At 30.4% G+C, this 25,872-nt stretch overlaps 1 protein-coding gene and 1 long non-coding RNA gene across 8 annotated transcripts in view; one reads left to right on the top strand and one right to left on the bottom strand.

Annotated features, from left to right (window-relative positions):
• The window catches only part of LOC109579954 (uncharacterized), a 182,400-nt gene that overhangs the window by 138,646 nt on the left and 17,882 nt on the right, over positions 1-25,872 (top strand). The window lies entirely within an intron of this gene.
• The window catches only part of LOC105232119 (high affinity cGMP-specific 3',5'-cyclic phosphodiesterase 9A), a 194,434-nt gene continuing 178,581 nt past the window's right edge, over positions 10,020-25,872 (bottom strand). For all 7 annotated transcript variants that reach the window (XM_011213727.4, XM_049454463.1, XM_049454462.1 and 4 more), the window contains 4 exons: positions 16,723-16,849; positions 15,573-15,868; positions 15,042-15,510; positions 10,020-12,395 (listed from right to left, as the gene is read on the bottom strand). In XM_011213727.4, coding sequence (XP_011212029.2) covers positions 10,974-12,395; positions 15,042-15,510; positions 15,573-15,868; positions 16,723-16,849 — 2,314 coding nt within the window. In that variant the 3' untranslated portion in view covers positions 10,020-10,973. The remainder of the gene's footprint in view (positions 12,396-15,041; positions 15,511-15,572; positions 15,869-16,722; positions 16,850-25,872) is intronic.

Raw genomic sequence — 25,872 nt, 5'->3', positions numbered from 1 at the left:
TGCCTTTTCGCGTATTTTGTCTATTTTATTTAAATTTTAAAATTATTTCATAACAAATTTACCGAAAGTACTTAAATTTTTTTGATTTGTCGAAAGTGTTATAAAGTTTTGTTAGCCTTTAAACATTTCAGCACAAATTTTAGCACACGTTTTATAATTGAGTTCAAGTTATCAATTTTTTAAATGTATAAAGAAAGTAAAATATAAAGAAGTAAAGCTAATTCATTCGAAAAAAATTATTACTAAAATTAAAATATATTTAAAATTTGTTACAAATTAGCCGATAACTAAAATTACAAATGCAATAATTTTAATATCATTCTTAAAACGAAGCTAAAAACATCAAAAGCATACTGGAGCGTCATTAATCCTAATCAATACACTTCATAAGAATTTCTGAATATTGGGTAAGTGGTTATATAAATTACATTTTTTCATTCCTTTTTAAATCATTTACATATAATATATATCTTTTTCAATATCTTTTGTTTATTGGAAAAATTTGCACAATTTTTATGGTAATTTAATGATATATGTATATACTTTTTTTCTTCGCATCTCGTGTATAGTCTGTATACATTTATGCGTGCACCGTTCCTTTGCACCTATTAAGTCTGTGTTCATTTTTATATAACATTTACAGTTCTACACCTAAGTTTTCTAATTTTCATGATTTTTTCTTAATAGGAGCATATGCTTTTTACAAATAGTGCTGTTAATAATATACACAGTTAAATATGTATACATACATATGTTTGTTCCATTTATATAACTAGTATAGATTTTGTATTTATAAAAGGTTAGTGTGTAAAGTCCAGTTCTCAATTCCCATTGTACGTGGCATAGGTAGTAAATACATAGTAAGTTTTTTTTTTTAAATTATATCACTTTACAATGTAATGTTTGTTTTTCAATTTTATGTTGAAGGAAGTTGTTGAAAACATAAGGGTTAAAACATTTGTTTAAGAGTAAATAATAAAAATCAGCAATTGACTTTAGTTTTAATTGTTAAAAATTTGTGAGAATCTTCACCGTAATAGGAATAAACATCTAGTGAGTTAAGTATGACCAGGGTTGCGCATTTTTTTATTCAAAAGTTTTAGATTTAAAGTCTATAATTTTATTTTTAATGTTTGGGGAAAATAATTTAAATTTTCAATGCAAGGCTTTGAAACAAAAAACTAAATTTTCATTACTAAATTAAAAAAATAAAATTTTAAATTAAAAAAAAAATTATAAAAAACAAAATTTTTCAATTTTCTAATTTTATTTTTTTTTTTAATAAAAAAAAGGAAACTTAAAAAAAATTTAATCAAAAATTAGAAAAATTTTATATAAATAATAAATTAAAAGTTTTATTTTTATATTTAATTATTTTATAAATGTAATTTTTTTTCAATAAAAAATAAAATTTTAAATAAAAAAAAAATTATATTTATTTTTTTATAATAAAAAAGGAAACTTAAAAAAAGTTTATTAAAAAATTGGAAAATTTTTATTTAAAAAAAATTTAAGTTTTATTTCTCTATTCAATTTTTTTATAAATGTATTTTTTTAACAAAAAATTAAATTTTCAATTATTTATTAAAAAATATTGAAAAAAATTTAATAAGAAATTGGTAAATTTTTATTTCAATTATTTATTAAAAAATATTGAAAAAACATTTATAAAAAATTGGAAAATTTTTATTTTAATAAAAAATTTAAAGTTTTTTTTTTTTATTTAATATTTTTATAAATGTATTTTTTTTTAATAAAAAATAAAATTTTCAATTATTTATTAAAAAGATATTGAAAAAAAAAGAAAATGTTTTTTACTATTTTTTTATAATTTTTTAAAAATTATATTTTAAATTTAATTAAAAAAAATCAATTGAAATTTTTATTCAATAATTTTTCAATGTATTATTTGCAACCCTGCGTAGGCGTAACATTAAAAGTGTCTTGCAAAGTTTCACGTGCAAAGCCCACCTTTTTTTATTTTTAATGCTTTCTTTTGTTTTATGGAATCTAATATTGTTTCAATGTCATTCAAGTCAAAAATATTTCAAATGTTGCAAATTTTTGTCTCGGAAGGTCTTCATTATACTTAATTTTGCTTATAATCATTTTGAAAGTATTATATATTTTTTATTTATTTTTGTTTCATTGTGTCATAAGTTTGTTGCTGTATTGTAATGCTGCTGATCTATATTCTATTTTCAACTATTTTTTCTTACTGCTGAGAAATTTTTCTACTTCATTCATAATATTTGTTGCTAGTAGTTTCGTAAATATTTTCATAAGTGTCCCATTTAGCAGTTAGCTTTTTAAAGTACTCGCTTATATTTCGATACAGTTGGTATCCTTTTATTTTGTTTTCATGCGTTTAACAGATTTTATTTTCGAAAAATTTATAATGCTAAAACTTTCAAATTTGAATTTTTAAAAATTTTAAAACCAAAAACATTTTTTGGAAAGTAAAGTTTTTTTTTATTAAAAATTTCAAATTAAATTTTTTTGAAAATTATTTTTTTTTTTACTAAAATTTTGAAATTCAAAATTTTTTGAAATTCAAAATTTTTTGAAATTCAAAAATTTTTTTTTAATTATTGTTAGATTTTTATTTTATTAATGCGCAGTATTCTTACAACTTAAACACTAGTCATTATGTTTTTAGTTTTTTTTTTTTATAATGTATAGAAGTCATAGATGCCAAGAGCCAGCTTGGCGTTGCGCTCGAAAGTCTGCTTTAATTTATTTATACCTTCGAGCCTACATAAGTGTTTACTAATTTTAAGTTTAAGAAAGTTATTGACATACACGAATACATACACATATGCATAATAATATCTTTTGTCTTATTTTTATTTAATTTTTTTACAATAAAATTAGACCTGTATATATGTTAGACATTTAGAGAGTTTTACATTTAAACTTAAATTAAATTATTTACATATACATACATATATATTTGCTGCCTTACTTACTTTCTATTACATAAATGTATATATATTATTAATATTTGTTTAAATTTTTTTTATTTTAATATTTTTTTTAATAATTTCTAAATATTTTCGTTTTATCTTCTGCTAATAACAGCTTTGTCAAGTGTGTAAGATATGTTGAATCAGTTTTATCAAGACGATAATGTTTTTTGTTTCTTAAATTTGGTTTCTCAAAGACGTTTTACTTTGTAAATTTCCTTTTGCGCTTTTTTTTAAATACTCCATTATATATATATTTTTATTTTTACGGCCAAAATTTTCATTTTTTTGAGCGGCATAGGCTCTACGCTCTTGAAAGTACACTTATATTAAAAAAAAATAAAATATTTTTAATATACATGTATGTAGTTTTGAAAAAAAATTAATGTTAAATTAAATGTTTCTAATATTTTCCCCACTTGACGATTTCTTTTATACTTATAAATATTATTTTTTCATTTACTAAAAATTTTTTACTTTTGCTATTAATTTTTGCCTTTCTTATATAATTTTAGTTAACAAAATTCGAAAAGTAGAAGTAAAATTTTCAAATTTTTGGTTTTTTTTTTTTTCAATTTAAAAAAATTTTGTATCAAACAATGAAATACCTTTCTTATAATAAAATAAATTTTCTAGTAATACTTTTAAACAAAATAATTGTAAAAATAGTATTAACACATTGAAAAAAGTCTTGCCCTTTTTGAGCCAAATATGCCCTTTATTTTTGTTTTTTTTTTTTGCATTTTTCCTGCTAAAGTTTTTTAAGACAATTGTTTTTCCTGGAAACTCTTCTGCATTATTCTTTGAAGAATACATAATTTTCATTGTTTCTTTTTATTCACTGAAATTACTACCATCTTCATTGCGTTCTTCTAACTATTTATTCAGTCAGCACATTTTATTTAAAAAAAATTTGTTTTTCAAATTTATTTTATTCGCTAAAATAATATGTTACTTTTATTTATAACATCTTTCTTTTAAAATCTTTTCAATTGCTCAAATTCTTTTCGCTTTTCCTTTAAATATCATTTTCACTCCTTACTTTAGTCTCGTTTTAAGCTCTTTGACTCAATACTCTCTCGCTCTCAGACTCGTTTGTGCGCTCGTCTCCCTAACCTGTGTCATTGCAACCTTTACGAAAACGTCAGCCCGAGCTGGTGTGTCATTCTTCAGTAATATTATTTTTAGAATTTTATCAAAATTGCACTGAAATTGTAAATGGCTTTCTCAAAATATTTTACTTCGTTATTTTAATGCTGCTGTGTCGGCTGTTACGTCACTTTCGTTGCGTTCATACACTTGTTTATACATTTCCTTTAAATTCCCTTTGGGCCCATTACTTTTTTTGGCGCTTTACACTTTTCTTATGCCTACTCATTGGCGATGAAAAAAATATGTTATATATTTAGGTATTAATAGATATTGATGAAGCGATCAGATATTGTGGGAATAGCTGACGGAGAGATGCTTAATTTTTAACCAATAATAAAGTACCTTTTAGTAATCGCAAATTTTCGTATAAGTAATTTGTTTCTTTTTAAAGAAAAATATGTCAAAAATATTTTTATTTTCGTTCGGCTTATGTGTATGCTTCTGGAATTCTCATACTCTTTATAAATTAGTGAGAACATTTAGCCCTCAGTATTTGATCATTATTGTTTACATAGACTTTTCTTGCATACATGACTTATACTTTTTTCATTGACAAACTTTTCTAAGAAAGTGATTATGATTTATTTGAGATTTGTGTAAATTAATCTGCATATTAGTTGATTAATTTCTTCTTTAAAATTAAAAAAAAAAGCATTGACAACTTTTCATTATCAAAAAACAAAACCATATACCCAACAATCCAAATATGACTTCAAGTCAGCATCAAAAGTTTGGAAATATTGCAGAACAATTTCTTAGCCCACTTTTGGGCGTTGAAACTCAGTATAGAACCAATTAGTTGTCCTAAACTATCCACACCCCATCTGCTGGGCTATTTATGTGCGTGTGAGTGTGATTGTAGCGTTGTCGATAGCTTCAAGTCTGCTATATTTATTGGGGACAAGCTTACAAACTTACGTCTGCGGTACCATATATCACGAGCAGTTAGTTAGTAGGCTGCACAGTTAGTGGTTGCTGTGTTGAGCTGGGCATTCGCATGAGTAACTGTGTAGCGGATATTTAGAGACGACTGACATGCAATCTGATACCCAATAAGGCGTAATATCAGCATACCCGAAAAGTATGCAACGGCATACGTAGCGTCACTCACCTTCGACTGACGCGAGTGCTGCAGGTAATACTGATGAGCAATAGCCTACATAAGACACGAATTTTGCTCGTCAGTGCAACAAACACCACGTTTACCCCCTTCATTTTCGAGTCCTATAACTACCAGCGTATGTTTTAGCTTGTTGCCAGAGGCAATCATGGTTTCATTCGTTTCTGTTCCTGATATTTGATAGCATATGAAGCGCTGCGCGACACACCAATCGATGTGTGTAAGAATGCGCGCGACTTTAATGACACTTTCCGGCTAAGCCGCCATACACACCCGTCTACAGTTAGAGGGCCGCTAAGAATATACAATCCGCAACGGATGCGCTCATAAAACAACTGTTCGACAGCAGGTAGACATTTTTTGCGTGCTGCGTGTAGACATTGGCAAACTGAGGCGAAAGGGAAATTTTTTGGTTGTATTTTTCTTTAACATACCTTCATTGTAAGGAAAAATAACGCTGCCAGCAAACATGCCCATAAAGGCACAACAATAACAATGAAAAATAACAATGACAATGAAGACATATCCTTAAATTGGCAGCATGATAGCATACATTTGGGCGCACAACGCAATCAGCCGCAAACGGAAAATATCGATGCGTGCGCTATAATGTATCAGGCGTATTGTTGAAGATAAAGTGGTAAATTGATGACGAAAGCGATGAACCCAGTGAACTTTGTGAGTGCTTAATGAAATTGAAAAGTACTTAAATGCTCTTCAGTAGGTTTCATTGAGACCTGCAGTATATAAAATTCTAACTGACTTTGATGAAAGAGGAAATCACAGAGCAATTTTTTCTTCATTTTGCTGAAATTTACTTTGTGGAACGTTCTACAAATTGCCAAAGAGGAAATGGTCTTTGACAGGCCTCTACTTCACAAAGCAATTCTGTGAAATATTAACCTACTTTTTTTCCTCGCTATTGAACTCGAATTCTTTTCTCTATAGACCGAGCTCAGGAACGTTAATTCGAGCTTGGTCTAACTAATTATTCCCAATCCTTCATTCCCACTTATGTTTTATTTTTAAGGGATTTTCAAAAATATTTGGTAAAAATGATCGAAGCAAAACCCCAGATTATATTCCGAGTATGGAAATAATCCTAACAAGGCTCTGAAGTGCCAGCATCTATTTTGTTCTCTGTATTTTCCACACTGGGTTATCATTAACCGCTAATGTATACATGTCTGTACATGTGTACTTATACAAGAAACACATATGATTTTCCATTGCCACAGCCTCCGTTGCCGTCTACAATGCCAAGTGGAAACGTATTGCATATTTTATGGCACTTATTGATAAATTGCGGTTGAGATTTCATTTGTATGTGCATACATATGCGCTCATTTTTTCTTTTGTATTATTGCCGAGATTTATTAGCATAATTTTGGGGGGTTTTGGTCTTTTTTTGTTTGGAAAGGATATTGTGGATAAGGTGGCTTCGCTTTTTGTGCGTAATGTGGTTTTTTAGTTTGATTGCAGCCGACGTAAGCTGCTGGGGTTTAAGCGATTTATTTACTTTTTATTGTTTTGTTTATTAAAGTGGAGTTAAAATGATCAAATTGAATTAATATGGGGGTTTGAATAAAGTCTGAAGCAGGTTTAAGTGCTTTGAATTTTATTTATGTTTCGCATCTGAAAACAAATATTTTAGGAAATTTTGCCAAAAATGTTCATTTAAAAAAATTTTTGCGTAATTTTTTTTTACTAATTAACGAATTTTTGAAACTAATATTCAACAAATTTCATATTTGAAATCTGAAAACACAAATGTCAAGAAATTTCACAACAAAATACTTCAAAGAAATTTTAGTGCAAAAAATTTTAAAAATTTACATAAAAAAATTTTGGGATTTCTATAGGCCGAATAATAATTAAATTATATAAAAACATCTTAGTGCAATTTTTTTTTCTAATTTACAAATTTTACAAAAATTTTATTAAAAATATTATAAATACATAAATTTTACAAAACTTAAAAAAAAAATTTAAAAAATTTAAAAAAAAAAATTAAAAAAAATATCTTAAATTTTATTAAAAAAATTTTATGCGAAAAAAAATTAAAAAAATTTTAAATAAAAAAAAATTAAAACAAAAATATCTTAAATTTTATTAAAAAAATTTTATGCGAAAAATCTTGCGATATAAAAAAATAGGAAAATATTTAAATTTTTTTAAATACAAATATTTCAAAACCATAAGCACAAACAAAAGCATCCACACCTAAAATGTCATATAATTAAAAAAAAATTAATACCAAAAACAATGTGTACATTCAAAAAAACAAAACTCAAAAATTGAACTCAAATTTTTTCTTTTGTTTTATTTTGCATTTTTATTTTTTTGCAAATTATATTTATAAACTTAAATAATTAAAAATTACATGCTATTTAATAAAATTTAGTTGTTAACAAATAAAAGTCTTACTCTTTGCAATAATATAACATAATTTTCATCCTCAACAGTTTTCTAACTTATTATAAATGTTGTAGTTGTATTTTGCTATGCTTCCACTAAAATATCTGATAATATTAAATAATATGCGGGCTAGTTTACAGAATATCATAACGTAGAGTAAGAAATTATTTTTAATATCAATAAATTGATTTTTAATTTAAATAATTAAAAAAATTAAATTTATTTTTAAAATAATTAAATTAATTAATTTGTATGGTTTTATAATTAAAATTAAAATTTATTTAATTTATAAAATTTTATTATGAATTTTTTTTCTATAATTATCATTTATACCATTTATAAAAAAAATGAAATTATTTTTTTTTCATTTATACCATTTATAAAAAAAATTAAATTAATTTTTAATTTTTATTAATTTTTAAATTTTTTAAATTTTTGTTTTTTATAAATATTTTTTTCTATAATTTCTTTTTTCATTTAAACCATTTATTTGAATAATAAAATTAGTTTTTTAATTAAATATTTTTTTATTATAAAATTTAAATTCAAATAATTTAAAAAAAATTTAGTTTTGTGGTTTAAAACCTTTTTAAAATTATGATTTTAAAGTAATTTAATGAAATTAGTTTTTAATTTTTATTTATTTTTGTTTTTTATTATTATTATTTTTAATTTAAACTTAATTAATTTTTTTTTATTATATAGTAAAATTTACACTCAAATGATATTAAAAAATCTAATTTTATGGTTTAAAATTTTTTTAAACTTTTGAATTAAATTAAATTAAATTAATTTTTATTAATTTTAAATTTTTTTCATTATTTTTTTTTTTTTTATTTAAAGTATAATGATCGTATTTTTTAATTAAAATTTTTTTATTATAAAATTTAAATTCAAATAATTTTGAAAAATTTAGTTTCGTGGTTTAAAAACTGTTTTAAAATTATGAAATATTAAATTTAGTTTTGAATAAATTTTTGGTCAAGAAAAAACAAATCTTTATAAATTTTACAGTTATAGCTTTAAATTTCACATTTAGTGACAAACAATTAAGGTGTTTTATTTACAAATTAACATTTTTTATTAATTAAAATATTATAATTTTATAATATTTATTGAAATATTTTTGTAAAACATTTATTTTTTTATTATTTGAAATTTTAGTTAATTTTGTATATTTTTTAATTTTGTTTTATTTTAAAATTTTGTAATTGTTTTAGTTTAAAATTTTTTTTTTCATTTGTAAAAACGCATTTTTCATGTTGTTTATGGATAAAATGTGCTAAATATAAATTTTTGAAAATTTTTTTTTTTGTTAATTTTTGACACCCATTATTTTAATTTTTTTAAATATATTTTTGTTCAATTGTTAAATTTTTTTTTATTTTAATTTTTGGCTCCCATTATTTTAATTTTTTTTTAAATTTATTTTTGTTCATTTGTTTAATTTTTTTTATTTTAATTATTTTTTTATTTAATTTTGTTCAATTATTTAATTATGATAAAAAACATTTTTTAATTTTTGAAAGTAAATGTTTTTCATCCGTTTCCGACACCAATTATTTTAATTATTTTTATTTTATTATTGTTGAACTATTTAATTATTTTTATTTTATTATTGTTAAATTATTTTAATTATTTTTATTTTATTATTGTTTAATTATTTAGTTAAATTTTTATTTTCTATAATTTAACGTTATTATTTAATTTATTTTTTAATTTTTATAAAATATTTTTGTAAATTATTAATCGTTTTATTAAAAATTTTAATTATTTACGGGGCTACTTATAATTATTGGCATGACGTTCCCTTTATAAACAAAACATTAACTATTAAAAAATACACATTGATAATATTTAAATATTTCGCTATTTACAAATAAAAATTTTAAATAATAATTAAAGTCATTCTATAAAAATATTTGCGTTAATAGAAATTTATAAATTATATTTTTCGTTAATAATTTTTTAAAACTAAAATTTATTTATAACAAATTTTTAAAAATTAAATTAATTTATTAAAATTTATTGGCTCATTAGCAAAAAAAATATAATATATTTAGGCACCGCTTGTTAATAGACAAAATTATTAATATTACTAATATTTGTTGTTACAAGCATAATGTTATTTATATATAAAAACCTAAATTTATTTGACTGTGTTTACGGCAATGAGATGCAGAAGACAAGAGTACATGGTTTGAACATAGCTGTACCATAGGTTAGAGCGGATCGATTTTTTTCTATAAAATCGCGTGTGCCTATATTTTTCTATGAATTTTTTTTCAAAAAGTGTTTTCTACAAAATATTTTTTCTCTGAAAATTTTTTCTTTACAAATTTTATCAACAATATTTCCCAAAGTTTTTCTCTGAAAATTTTTTCTTTACAAATTTTATCAACAATATTTCCCAAAGTTTTTCAAAAATTCTTTCACTTCTTTATTATAGTCAAATATACACAGACAGTCCTCTAACCAGTAATTTTTGTGTCTAAATCTGTTTTAAATAAAAAAAAAAAACTAACTGCAACATGTTGCTAGCAACATTTGATCTAAATTTTAAATATGATCATCATAGATATCAAAAAAAGTTGTTCCAGGCAAGTTTTTTTCTACACATTTTTTCTAAAATATTTCAAAATTAAAAAAAAATATTTTTTGAAAAACCAAAAGTTTTTTTTTTTAATTTTGAAAAACCCAAAATTTAAATATGTACTCATAGATATGAAATAAAGTTATTTTAGATATTTCTTTCCCAAACATTGTTTCAAATGTTTCGAAATAAATTTTTTTTCGGTTTTTCAAAAAGAAAAAGTTTTAATTATAAAAAATTCCAAAATATTTTTTTTTTAAATGAAAGCAATGTAATATCATAAAAACTTCTTGCAAGCAACATTTTATCAAGCAATCATCTTTTTTCTCACTCTTCTAAACCACTTAAAGACCAGTCAGCAACATTGTTGCCACAACAGCATGCCATTTACCGTAAATGTTTTGCTTGTTCCTGCAATTTTTCTTTTAGCCAATTTTTCTAAATAAACTTAGTTCGGTTTTCCCTCTCTCCTACTCTCACCCTACTCTGCGCTTCAGACATTCTCCGGTTCGGGTAACTTTCGTTCGCAGCAATGACACACCAACGCGCTTAGCCGTTGCCCCAGTGCCGACCAAACGGTCAGCGACATCGAGGACATATTACAGCTGGAGCTGTGCCGCAGCGATGCCGCCTCCTTCTGCAGCTGTTGCTGTTGCTGTAGCAGCGCTGCAAATGCGCCGTTATTCGAGAGCGAGTTCGTTGTCGTCTCCGAGCTACCCCGTTGTCAAATTTTCGGCGGTTCATATGACGACCCACTAGCCATACCCAAGTCAATGCTCAAACTCGGTTCAGTCTCACCCAGCTGAGCGGGCGTTATGACGCGCGGCAAGCCGGTCGTTATCAATATTGTGTCGCTGGCATCAACGCTGCCGATGCGTATGGGCGGCGGTAGACAAGTGGGCATTTCACTGCCACCGCCACCGCTGCTATGTAGCGTATTGTTGCTATTGTTGTCGTCGCCGGTGCCGGTGGTGCCGCCATCATGACGCGATGACTTGCGACTACTATCGCCGCCGCCACCACTGCTGCTGCTGTAGCGCGGATTGCTGGTGTGACTGCAGGGCACGTCTAAGCTGTAGGCGCGTAGGCGACCGGCATTCACCAGCTCCGAGTGGGTGGGCAGACCGGCACCCGCGGCCAGTGATTTGTGACGCAGACTAGGGGACTGCAGGTTATTCGAGATGGTGCAGCAAATGCTCTGCGGCTTGCCGCCACTGCCGCCGAGCAGCGGATCAATAGTTTGATTGACACCGGTTAGACCAGTGCCGTTATTGTTGCGCGCCGGGCACGGTGAACTGCGTGTGCTGCCGAAACGCTTGCCGCCCTTATCGAATGAAAAGCCAAAGTAGTCGGAAAACTGTTTGAGACGTGTCTTCCAGGTGGATTTGGAAACGGTGGCGCCGCCAATGCCATTGCCGCCTAGACCGTTGGACGTGTTGCCAGCCGCGGCAGCAGCAGCAGCTGCAGCAGCGGCGGCCGCAGCACAACAGTGTTGCTGTAGTTTCGGTTGCAGCAACTGGGTGGGTGAGAGATTGCCATTCGATGATGACTGTAAGTGCTGTAGCTGTTGCTGCATTTGCTGCTGGTGCAGCTGCTGTTGATGCTGGCTGATGTGGTGTGTATGGTGCAAATGTTGATGCTGGCAAGACTGACTGGTGCACGCGCCGCTGACATGTGCCGCCATGCCGGCGCTGCACTCCACATTTGGCACATTGTTCGGATTGAGTGGCTGCGTGGAAGACTGCGTAACACCCGCGATGCCGCCAGCGACGCCTGCGGCATTCATATTTAGATCGTCGCCCAGACGGCTGGCGGTCGCTTCGAGACTGCCACGGTTTTGACGATTATAGAAGACATTGCTGTCGGAGATGACTTGCTGTAGGCCATCCGAGAGACGTCGATTATTGGTGCTATACTGGTCCAGACTGACCGCGCGATTAGAGCTGAAGTGACAGCGATTGGTGTGATAGCCGTGTATGTTGCCGTAAGAGTTGCGTATGCGCTGACCACCGCCGCTACTGCACATCTCGCCGATCATGGAGGGGCGTTTCTCGCGCGATGACTTACGCGATGTAGAATGCGAAGATTTCGAACGGTTGCTGCTGCCTTCAGTGTCCACTTTGAATTTGGAAGTCTTCTCGGCGACCTGCAAGAGGAGTTGTGATGAGGGTTTGTTGTGGAAAGTGCAGTTATTAATTCTTAAGAGTGATCATATACAACTTGAACAGCTAGTAAACAGTGGGAAGACTTGCTTTTAGACGTATAAAGTTTATTTAATAATAGCTGATATTTTCACAAAACCTTTGCCTACTTTAAGGCGTTTAAGGTACTTACTTTTATATATATTTTTTTTTAATTTTTTCCGTAAACATGGATATGCATTTTTGAATAAATTTTTCTCCTAGAAATTTCAAACTATATAGCATAAAATGAAGCATACCTTTAGGCTTCAAAGAAATTTCGAATGAGTAGTTATACTGTTGCGAGCTTTTTCTCTGTGGCATCTACATCTTAAAAACCCTACAACGTGCTCTTTAGTTAGTGTTGAAAGAACCAGAGAATTCTGATATCAATTTAAAATCGATAATTTTTTCGAAAAAAATATTTTTGAAATCTTTTTTGAGTTCGTTTACAAGTCGTTAGTTTTGATATCGGTATACGAGTTTCCCGTTCATTATTATATAATATCTTATGAGCGTTCCTGAAAAAGTTTATGTAACCCGCAAAATAAATTTATAGAAATAATGAGCTACAATAAGAGAGTTTCGAATTAAGTAGCATACTTCTAGGCCATTATGCGCGCTGCGTGTTATATTTCACGCACTCTCCTTATTTTTATGTAACCCTAACACCACACAACAGCTAATTATTTCCAAAACTCATTTACGCGCCTACCATTATGCCACACAAATTATGCTTACCGCTTTAAAGTAGGCGAGAACGACAAATTAAAGCATACTTTTATGCTGCAACACTAACTTAACGGTTTACAATTACAGAATTTGTTGCACACGACGGCCACGTCCTTAATTTTAGCTGTCATAATGCTTAAATTAAGCGCTCTAAAGCGACTTAAGTGACCCCCGAAATTATGCAATCATTTTTAATTATACAGCGTACAACAACTTTTGCAAGAGCAAAACGTAAAATAATCAACAACTAAGCACAGGAAGTACTTTCGCTGGCTTTGCAGCAGTTTAGCGCTGTTGTTGCTTCAAGTGTGGCATACTTTTGTGCGCGCCGCAACCGCAATAATTGTAAAACTTGCCGTGCTAGTTGCTATTGTTGTGCTCTTGTGCGGCTTTTATTGGAAAAGGGATTGTCATAAAAATTAAAACCGCAACAAAAACAAAAACAAAGGCAAAAATATACATTAAAATTTATATGGCACAAAAAGTGTAGCATGCAACAGGGCTGCAAACACAACAATACACGCAACAATAACAACAAGAATTAATTACGCTGTTACATAAAAATATGCAACGGTATTTATCTCACGCCTTAATGCACACAAACGTACATTGCGGGCGCTCTCTTGCTATGCGCTCTTCGCCCGCGCTTGTACGCGTCCTGCTCTCACCAAGTCACTACCGAGTCACTACTCGTCATTCAGCCAATCATACAGTGCGCACCGCGTGCTGCTATGCTTGTCTGCGCTTAATCATTGTAAATTAAAATAAAAAGCTGTAAGTTGTAAGTATTTACAAGCGTCACGCCGACGGCTCAAAAAGGATTAGCGCGCGCGGTCCTGCCATATTTTTTCGCGCTTCGCAGGCTGCTTATTGTTATTGTTTGTACACAGTGCTATGTTGTATGTAAATGTATATAATGTCAGGCAAATTGTCAGATGAAGATGAAGTTTTCGTTCGTGGCTGCTCGGCGCCCATAAGTAGGCAATATACATGGAAATAAGTAATAAATAAGTGCTTTTAGCATTTGTTTTGCTTTTGTGGTGGTATTTCGCTCTACACAGCTTTAAAATGCTGGTTCGTATTTAATGTGGGTAGCTTAAATGGCAGAGAATTTAAAATTAAGCAACTCCTAATGTTGAATTTTAAAGGGAAGGCATTTGCTCGCATTCAGTAGGCACATCAGCTTTTTGGTTTGAGTTTCTTATGTTATAAAAAGACGTAGAATGAATAACAAGAAGATAAAGGAAGCTCACTTTATAACAGCTTTTGGGCATTTGAGTCTGAAATATGTATAAACCCTGAAGAGATTTTGGTCAAAATTTAAAATAATTGCCTTAAATTAATACCAGGACTTGGAGGCTACTTTTCTGAAAGACATTCCTCGACTAAAATGCGCCATAGCCTCATTTTAAGGTCTTTAGATACACAGAAATACTTAACCGATTTTTATAAAATTTTGCTGACACTCATTCTCTATCCAGGATCTCCATAGCCAACAGCCTTAAAAAACTTGTATGGTAGAACAAGATTTAACTTCTATAGTCAGAAAAGTAGTCTTTTAAGAAACGTATTTTTTATAATTTTTATTTTTTTTTTGAATCTTAAGGTGCTGTTGGCTCCAAGACTCCTCAGTAGAGCATTTAACTTTCCTATATCTATAGTCAAAAGCTTTAAAAGATTTCATTGTCCAGAACAATATTTAATCTCAATAATCTGAAAGCTCTTTAACCAAGAAACGAACATTTTTTGAGACCCCAACGAGCTCAGCTCAGCAATACAGTTCAAGGCCGCCCCTTACGCTCACAGAAGATGAAAATACATAACATTTACACAAATACCGTATTAATTTATTGAGCCCATCATACCGAATAGCTACTTACATCCACTTCGGTTGCCGTCTCGGAATCACCACTCTCACTACCCTCGGGCAGATCGTGTAATTCGGCTGCCAAACATTGCGGCTCATCGACCGAGGTGCGTGATGCCGATTTCTGTGATGGTATACTCCGGCGGGACTTCACACTAATGCCCGATTGTGAGCGTGGCATTTGTGGTGAAATACTGCCGCCAGAGTTGGTGCCACCACTGCCCGAGCCGCCACCGCCGCCGCCACCACCGCTGCCACTACCACCGCCCGCACCGGTGGTTGTAGTGCCCGTAGAGGCGGTGCTGGTGCCGGTTAACTGTCCATTAGTGCCAGCAGCTGAACTGTGTGCATGACCACCACTTGTACATACAGCAGTCGTGCTGCCGCCACCATCCGAGGCGGCACTGGTATTGTCCGATGCGACCATTGAGGCGGTGTCGGCAACAGATTTGCGCGATTTATTCTGCGCATCATTTAAGCGTCTGCAAAGAGAAAAATTGGTGTATTAGACGAGGTTTTGAGGATGTACCTAACGCTTACTCACCTATAGTAGTCGAGCGCTATGCGCACGGGTATAATGATGAGTTCAATCACTTCAGGCACTAAGTCGCCCAATGCTTCGAAGAGCGGTAGTAGCACCAAACCGATGAAACGCACCTGTGAACCGGGTTTACTAACTTTATCCGGATCCATGAAGGGTGTAACGGGAAGTCCCTCAGATTTCTCAGCAGCGCTTTGTGCGAAAAATTCCTGTAATAAGCGATCAAGCCAGGGTTCGGCGACATCCATGGGACGCGCCTCATTGGAGATGTCGGCCACCTTGATGAGCACCATGCAGAGCTACAGAAGAGAGTGGAGGGTTAAAATGAGAGAAGGTTGATATACATATAAAAGCATACTTTTTGGAGCGCTTTTATTTCAGTGTTTCGCAGCTAAAAAGTATGCTACAATTTTTATTATTTTTTTAATTTTTTATCAAGGTTTCTTGCAAGAATTGCTTCAAACTTAATTTTAAACATTATTTTCTATGAAATTTTTACAGTACATATAAGCATACTTTTCGGAGCGCTTTTTATTTCAGTGTTTCGCAGCTAAAAAGTATGCTAATTTTTTTATATTTTTTCAAGGTTTCTTTCAAGAATTGTTTGAAATTAAATATTAAAATTAATTTTTCATGAAATTTTTAAAATAATAGTTTTGACTATCTTTCTTTTAAATTTTTTTGGTATTTTTTTTTAATATATATAAAAGAACTGGGGAAGTATGCTGCAAGTATAAATGGGGCTGTGTTTTTGAATGAATAAGTTTTGTGTACCATATACATATGTATATACATATTTATAAGCATACTTTTCGGAGCACTTTCTATTTCAGTGTTTTTCAGCTAAAAAGTATGCTAAATTTTTAAAAAAAATTTTCCAGAATTGCTTGAAATTAAATATTCAAATTATTTTCTATGTATTTTTTCACTAATATATACCTGAATGTAAAAGAAATTTATTCTTATTAAGAAAAATAGTTTCTTTATAAAAAAAAAACTCAGAAAAGTATGCTACAAATGTATTAAATTCTTTTTAAAATTGTAATTGCTTTAAAATGGAGTTGGAATTTCACAATTTCTGCAGGCTTAAAATCTAAAAAATTTTTTCTATTCACAAAATACTATATTTCGATATAATTGCCTATCTACTAACCAAATTGATGTGTGCGCGATTTGTGTAATCGAATATGGGTGTAATCTCTTTGAACTGTGTTAGTATTTCATTGTGGCGCGCCATATCCGTGGCCAATATGCAGCGTATGATGCCCTCACGTATTTCTCTGTAATTGAAAAAGATCATAAATTTAAAATTACACGCTACAAAAAGGAAGTCGAGCGTAAGAATCGATATCAAAAATCAAATGGAATTTGGAGAAAATGTTTTCGTGCATTCCACATGTGTGTAACATTTCAAATAGTATGTTGGTTTGTGTGCAAGTGTTGCTTTTAGGCGCGTAGACTTGTTAAGTTTATTGAATTGTAGATATTTTTGATTTGAAAATGAACTAAAAAAGGTTTGAAGATTGTAAAAATATTTATATTTATGTATGAGCAACTTGAGAGAAAATTAATTGAAAGTCGCGTATTAGTTTAGAGATTATATTTTCTCAATTTTAATGCCATGTGAAGGACCTAAAATGCTTTTCTCTTGTTATACTTTTGCTAAACTAATAGTCAAAAGTAGTAGTGATATCTTTATTTTCTATCTTTTAAGTATCGTATCATCAGAACACTAGAATTTTCAGTCGGAAATTGGCTCTAGCGTAGATTATCCAGGAAGCTTTCAGTTTTTTCTCTAATTTCCAATAGGAGACGCTGTGATAAATAGCATATATCTCACCCAATTTTCATCTTTTGGTAAAATAGCTAGTCTCGTGGACACAAATTCTCAAGGCTGTATCTCCGAAACTATTACTCGCATCGAAAAAAAATTTAAAACAATATTCTAGAGGTGTTGTTGATAAGACAATATACGAAAATTATATGCATAAAACGAAGAAACTAATAATGGAAATCTGAATTGATGCAATGCTCTGGTAAAAAGTGGCGGGAAGCCATCCACATTCCAATATTTCGATGATCTTTTGATTTGTACGTCAAAATATACCCCTTTTTCATCAAAGGATCTCAAGAATATCTTGCAAGCATCAGGATTCAGTCGGACAATACGAAATAGCTTAATTGAGAAGAATTTGAAGCCACGTTCAGATAAGAAAGTTCCACTTCTAAGCAAAAAATAATTACGTATATAGATTGCTTTCTCAAAGTGTAGCATTCGATTATAAACACACCATAAAACTGTCAAGCTTGGGGAAGGCCTAATATGCTGGATAAAGGTTAGGTTGATCTTTTGCGATACCAGATGGAGTTCACTTGCTAAGTCCCAGAGGAGTAGTCATCGTTTAGAATGCCTGAACTTGGCGCGAATTTTAACAGACTCTGACTATGCTTCCTCACTATCGATAGCTCCTAGTATTGCCAATGCAAGAAAAGTGCACAGAAGATGCTCCATTATTTCCCTGGTGCCCTGATCTAAGATTCCTTCCATCTTGCGGGCGTGGATAAAAGAAACAAATGTACGCTCCAGAGAGCTGGAGAGGATGATGCTAACATATGCCGAGGAAGAAATTTACTTTTTTGTTAACAGAAAATAAAAACAAAAAAATCCTTTTACTTCTGTCGAAGTCTATTACCAAAAATCTTTTTATCTTACGTTTTCTCTAAACATTACAAAAAAAAAAATATTTTTCTTAATTTGAAATTATTATTTTTTGTGCTCTTAAGCTTCAAATATTGCCTGCCAAGTATAGCAAAAATCAATTATTTTCGTATTAATGTCATTTCATTGCAAACCGAATTGATTCTCTGCTATTTATGCGCTATAATATCTAATAAGAGGTCCCAGCTATGTTGTAAATGGCAGAACAAATTGTCGACATTAATACAAAAGCAAAAAATACAATGTAAATGTGTCCAAACACACACACACATACATATATTTGCACATAAATTTGTGCGCGCTCGGTATGCATAAAAGTTTTAATTACTTTTGCTCAAACTGATCCACATCACATTGTTTTCCGGCAGAAGTTTGGTTGGCATTAAAATTTCTACAATGTTTTTAATTTCATTCTCTTTTTGTTTTTTGGTTGTTTTTTGTTTGTTTTCTTTTTTGTTTTTTCTTTCGTTTGCTGCAAATAAATGTTTTTTGTTTAGGTTTATGTTTCATTGTCTTCCTTTTTATTTATATTTGTCTTATTTTTCTGTTTTTTTTTTTTTTATTTTGCCTTTTTCTAAGTTTTTATACCCTGAGTTGGAAATATTAAGTTTTCATGACTTTTATAACGCCCCGAGGAAACGTCAGAGACCCTATAAAAATTGTATATAACAGAATCAGCGTGACGGGCTGAGTCGATTTAGCCATACAGTCGGTTGTCCGTTTGTCTGACTGTATATACTTGAATTAGTACTAGTACCTCAGTTTTTGAGATATAGCTCTGAGATGTAGCACACGTCCTTTTTTTCCCAAGAAGCTGCTCATTTATTAGAGCCGATGATATCGGACCATTACAAGGTTTAGATGCCATACAAACTGAATGACCGAAATCAAGTTGTTGCATGGGGAACCTTTTTATTTAACGAGATATCTGCACGAGATTTTGCACGAATGACTACCCATGTCTGCAATACAATCTTAGAATGTTTATTTTGGCATCGTACCACTATAACATATAGCTGCCATACAAACTGAACCATCAAAATCAAGTTCTTGTAGGGAAAACTTTTTTATTTGACGATATATCTTCGCAAAACTTGACAAGAATTATTGCCTAAGGCAACGGTAAAATCTTCGAATAAATTCCTCTGATCGGTCTACTATAACATATAGCTGCCATACAAACTGAACCACCAAAATCAAGTTCTTGTTGGGAAAACTTTTTTATTTGACGAGATATCTTCACAAAATTTGGCACGAATAACTGTCCAATTAGGCAGTACAATATCCGAAGAAATGGTTCAGATCGTACCACTATAGCATATAGCTGCCATACAAACTGAACCACCAAAATCAAGTTCTTGTTGGGAAAACTTTTTTATTTGACGAGATATCTTCACAAAATTTGGCACGAATGACTGTCCAATTAGGCAGTACAATATCCGAAGAAATGGTTCAGATCGTACCACTATAGCATATAGCTGCCATACAAACCGAACAATCAAAATCAAGTTCTTGTATGAAAAACTTTTTTATTTAACGAGATATCTTCACAAAATTTTACATGAATTATTGCCTAAGGCAATGGTATAATATCCGATAAAATGGTTCAGATCGGTGTACTATAGCATATAGCTGCCATACAAACTGACCGCTTAAAATCAAGTTAGCTTTTATTGGTGAAGGGTATTCTATCTTCGGTGCAAACGAAGTTAACGGTTTTTCTTGTTACTGTATCTTTGTTGTTGCTTTTGTTTATTGCCCGGCAATATGCTTTATATACCCTTAATATAGTGTCTGTATGCTAACAGCCACACGCACACACATGTTTCCAGCAGCCGTTGTTGCCCTTCATTGGCTTCCTGCAAATTGGTTTTTAATCAAGTGTTATTTACGAAGTAAAACCTTATAATTGACTAACAATTTGTTATATATGTTTTCAGTTTTTTTTTTGTTTCTGTTGTAACACTTTTTTTGTTTGCTTTTCTTTGTTTTAGTGGTTTTTATTTCTTTTTGCAGGTTTTGTTTTTATTTTTTTTATTTCAGTTGTTTTGTTGTTTTTGTTTTTCTGTTTTTTTTGTGGTTTTTGCTTTTTTATTTACTTATATTTTTTTCCATACGACTTGCGTATTTCGCTGCATATTTGCTGTATTACTATGTGGTAGGTCATGCAGGGCGTATGAGTGATGTGAGGTTGAGCTTGACAGGCGTCAAAAGCAGCAGGCGGTCAATTTTAAACGGTTAAGTTATACGTTGCCATGTAGGCAAATAGTAACATGCATGCAAATATTAAATGCTCGCCAACTGTAACCTAAACGTATGCTAAAAAAATATTAAAAACAGCCTAAAAGTGTGCAACAAAAGTGTGAGAAGACGTTTTTCAATGCCAAAAAACGCCGCGAAAGTTGGTGAACCGCTGCCAAGCAGAACCTTTTAAAGCAGCACACAAAAAATTGCACAAAAACTAATTTTTTTTGCATATAGTTATATATATGGTGCACACTCGCACACACATTTGTGCTCTATAAGCCAAAAATATGCATTGCAAGCACGCGTTGCCACGAAGAGGTGTTGACTGTCTGCGAAAAAATACCATAATAAATGCATATCTATGACTGCGGTGCGCTTATGCTGGCACAGACACGCATACATGCGCGTAGAAACGCAGCACACGGCCTTCTAGTTGAGCTACACGCGGTATGTGTAACATTTAATTAAGTGTTCAGCCGCCGGGCAGGTAAATTGTAGATAGCTGCACCAGCGCTGCACTCACAGCAACCACAGCAGATAGTAGGTATATATGTATGTATATGTGTACGTCTGTTTATTAAAATTGTTACTGTGATATACAAATCGTGGTGTTGCCACATGTAATGCAGTGGCATTCGCTTAGTTGCGTATATACGCGCAAATTCATATATTTCTTTCTGCATGTATTTGCATTTTGCACATTTTTGCGTGCTCACATGTGCATAAACATATGTATGTGTGTGCGTGTGATATTTTGGCAAAAACTTTTTTTTTCATCACACAACTGGGTTAAATGGAAATTTGACACGACCGTTTGCCGGTTGCTGCCCCACAGGCTGCTAGCGGCTGAGTCGTGTGCAGTCAGTTGGGGAATGGAAAATAAATTAAGTAAATTTGTTGGTTGTTGAGTGTATGTGGCGTGAGCCAGTGTGTGCTGTTTGCTTAAAAATTCAATATATGCCCGAAAACAAGCGCGGCAGAAATCACAGAAATTCATTAGCTCTCTATCTGCCTCTATATACTCGTATGCATTTATAAATATATATTTATATATAACTGTGTTGTTGTTGTATACATATATTCATTGCTTCCTCTTTCCTTCTCATAATCCACGCCATCACCTGCTGGTGCCAGATAAATTAGCGCTATCTAATACTAACGTTTCACTTCAGCCGCTAACCCACACGCCAAACCACACACGAGCACGCCTTCTACTTACTCGTAAGTTATTAACTAATGATTCCAAATAATTACCACATAAGAAAACAGGTTCACTACCGAAGCGTACAAGCACCAGCGGCATTGCCATGGCACAAAGCCGTAAAACGTGGCAGGCAGCTGTGCAGAGCCGCGGTCATAAGTATCTTAAGAAATCAACTCAAGAGCTAATGCGAGTAACGTTAAGTGGCCTTAAGGCGAATTTTCTGTTTTCTTTCTCGACTTCGCTCTTGAGTGCAAGCGAGTGTGTGTGTGAAAAATTTAGTATGTACATAATTTTAGAATGTATGCATATAGTGATGAAACATGAGTAGGTTTGCGGCAAATGCAGTAATTATTTTTTTTTATTAAAAATATAAAATTTTTTACTGTCATTACTTAAATTGAGCATACATTTTTTTAAATTAAATTTTTACCTTTTTCTAATTTTTTAGTATTTATTTTTCCTCCAAATTTTGCTATTTTTTTAACTTTTCTAATTTTTTTAACTTTTCTAATTTTTTCTATTTTTTTTTAATTTTTCTATTTTTTTGGAATTTTTCTAATCTTTCTTTTAATTTTTCAATTTTTTTTAATTTTTCAAATTTTTTTTAATTTTTCAAATTTTTTTTTAATTTTTAATACTAAAAAGATTCTCTTTGGTCAATAAACGTATTTTTCTTTTTTATAAATATTTGAAATTTTTAAACTTAAAAATTTTCTTCAAACGTGTATAATTTTATGTGATGTGTTTTAGTTTCAAAAGTTTTTTTAATATTACCAACTTTTTTTTTTAGAAAAATTTCGGTTTCTACAAAAAATTTTAACAAAAAGTTACGAAATAATAATTTTGAAAAAAAAAAAAAATTAAACCGTTAAGCTTTTATAACATTTTCGAACTATTTCTTTGCTTTTGCATAATACTTTGTTTTTAAAATAAATTAAAAAAATTTAAAGAAATTAGAAAAAAATAAAAAACATTAAAAGAACATTAAAAAAAGTTTAAAAAAAAGTTTTTAAATACAACGATTAAAAAACTACAATTAAAAAAATTAAAAAAAATTAAAAAAAAATTAAAAAATTAAAAAAAGAATTAAAAAATTAAAAAAAAATTAAAAAAAAAATTAAAAAAAAATTAAAAAATTTAAAAATAATTATAAAAAGAAAATTGAAAAAAAAAACGTAATAGTTCTATAAAATATTTTGTAAAAAAATACATCAGTAGAGCTTTATAACTTTGTAATTTTTCTTTCGAGCCTTTCTTCAATTTTCGAGACTATTTTAAATGCTAAGAATTGTCCCACAATTTTTTTTAATGAAAATTAAACGAAATTTAATTGATTAATTGCATAAAAAATATTATTTATTTTTGCTATATTTTTTTTTACAACATTTTTTTTTAATTTTTTTTTTTTACATACCAATTCTATACTATATTTTAAAATACTAATGTTTGAGCTTTGAAAATTTTTCTGAAGAGAAAAAATTTTATTGAAAATTAAGCTTTTTTTCATCACAAAAGTTATCGCTAAATTCACTATAGCAGTTAGGTTAAAAAATATGTAATTTTAAACTTTTTTTATTTGCAATTTTTTTTGTTTTTGAAAAATCATGAATTTTAGCAAGAAACTCTTTCAGTATAAGACAGAAAAGTTAACATTTTTGTCAAGCAACTGATATTTGTTCAACAAATTTCCAACGCCTTAAAGTATGCTAAAGATGGCTATGTGTTTTTTTTTTGTTTTTTTACAGAAATAAATAATTTCAAAAATATGTTTTGTTGAAAAATTTCAATGCCAAAATTTTTTTTTAATACTTACATATATTTATTTTTCGAAATTCTTTTTTAATACTGATACTTATTTTTCACAAATTTTTTTTAATATATTATATTTATTTTTCGATTTTTTTTTAATATTTTATATTTAGTTTTCGAAAATGTTTTTGTTTTTATAAAAATAAATAGTTTTCGATAAATACTTATTTTTGTTCAAAAATTTCAATTTAAACAAAATTTTTTTTTTAAATAAATCTTTTTTTTTTTAATAAAGAAATTTTTTAGTTTGTTTTTTATGTTTATGTTTTTGTTTTTATAAAAATAAATAGTTTTCGATAAATAATTATTTTTGTTCAAAAATTTAAATTTAAACAAAATTTTTTTTTTTTAATTATTTTTTTTTTTAATAAATAAATTTTTTAGTTAATAAAATAATCAAATTTTTCCAAAATTATTTTTTTTTGCTTATAAGACGTAATTTTCTTTTAAAAACATTTGCTATTCGATTTAATTAAATCCAAAAACTTGCATTTTAAAGCTAATATTTGTTCTAAAGTATCTCCAACGCCTTAAAGTATGCTAAAAGCTTGGTTTCCTCTCCAACAGTTGTGCTAGCTCACACAAAACTCATTGTGCAACATCACGCCACTGCTGGTTTGCCACATTGTTATTACTTATGTGCGCCATCAAAGGTTGCCACACTATTTTCTAAATTCACGCTGTTGTTGTTAGTGTTCTTGCAACATTTCAGCAGCCTTGGTTGGCTTAGTAACCGTCATCACAGTATTTAATCACTACGCGACGGATATTAATTAACAAAATCCACACCAATACCCAAACACTCGCACACACACATACATATAGTTACAAGTTGGTACAAGCACTGCACTTACTTTGTATGAATATTTAAGTCGCACTGGCAAGTATTTGTATGTTTTGCCATACACTTTGCGCGCACACTTATACCTACATACTATGTGTGTATATTATTTTGCACAGATCTAGCTGTAACCGAAATTTCAAATGTATTATTTGAGCACTGTGTTCTTGTCTGTGTTCTTCCCTCGGCTAATTTACACTCGTGGCCACATACATACGTATGTATGTATGTATGTGTGTATAATATTTTGCCAGATGATTTTGTGTGTATGATTTTTGTTGTATGCCATTTTTGTTGTTGTAAAATATACTTGACACAGCTCCTTCCATCAAACTCTGTTCGTTACCGCAAAATGAATTCGAAAATTATAGCGTTGATGAAGGTATTCCCAGAATTTATAGAGCTTTAAGTTGAAGCTGACTGACTTTGTTGAATTTTGTCTCATTTTGTCTCATTTTAAGAAGGAAAAGCATAAAATATACTTGTTACATTTTGAATAAGCATTGAAGGTGGAATGATATTTGTCACCTTACTTACAACAATATCTGTTTTGAATTTTTTTCAAAAAATACTTGTTAACAAATTCTACAAGATACTGCAAATTTCTGGGAACCGCGCCTAACAGATCACTACAGCATATAGCTGACATACAAAACTTTTTCATTTGACTAGATATCTTTACGTGATTTGGCAAGAGTCTAAGCTTAAAGCAATGGTATAATCTCCGAAGAAATTGTTCAGATCGAATCACTATAGCATATAGCTGCCATACAAACTGGCCAATCAAAATCCAGACCATGTATGGAAAACTATTTTATTTAACGAGATATCTTCTCTAAATTTGGCAAGAATCTAATCCTAAACGAATAGTGTAAGCTCTGAAGAAATTGTTCAGATCGGATTACTATAGCATATAGCTGCCATACAAACTGACCAATCAAAATCCAGACCTTGTATGGAAAACTTTTTTATTTGAGCAGATATTTTTAAGATATTCGGCATGGGCTATTATCTAAAGCAATAGTGTAATCCCTGAAGAAATTGTTCAGATCGAATCACTATAGCATATAGCTGCCATACAAACTGACCAATCAAAATCCAGACCTTGTATGGAAAACTTTTTTATTTAACGAGATATCTCCTCTAAATTTGGCAAGAGTCTTAGCCTAAAGCAATGCTGCAATCTGCGAAGAAATTATTCAGATCGGATTACTTTAGCATATAGCTGCCATACAGACCGACCGTTCAAAATGAAGTTCCGTTGTGGATTTTTTCTATATTTGTGAAAGGCTTTATGGATGGCTTCAGTGGAATCGTAGTAATCATTTTTAATGCTCCGTCAATTTATTTTCCCCTGTAGTGTATTTCTGCAAATTGCTTTTCTGTCGCTATTTTTTCAACACTAAAACCAAATAATAAGCGCTTGCACACTGTGCCACTCAGTGAAAGCATTTTTGGCTTTATTGTCGCTCAAAGCATGTCA

This window comes from Bactrocera dorsalis, chromosome 4 (assembly GCF_023373825.1).
Source record: "Bactrocera dorsalis isolate Fly_Bdor chromosome 4, ASM2337382v1, whole genome shotgun sequence".
Taxonomy (NCBI): Eukaryota; Metazoa; Arthropoda; class Insecta; order Diptera; family Tephritidae; genus Bactrocera; species Bactrocera dorsalis.
The sequence above is the reverse complement of the archived record's forward strand: the minus strand, read 5'-3'. Positions and strand labels throughout refer to the sequence as shown.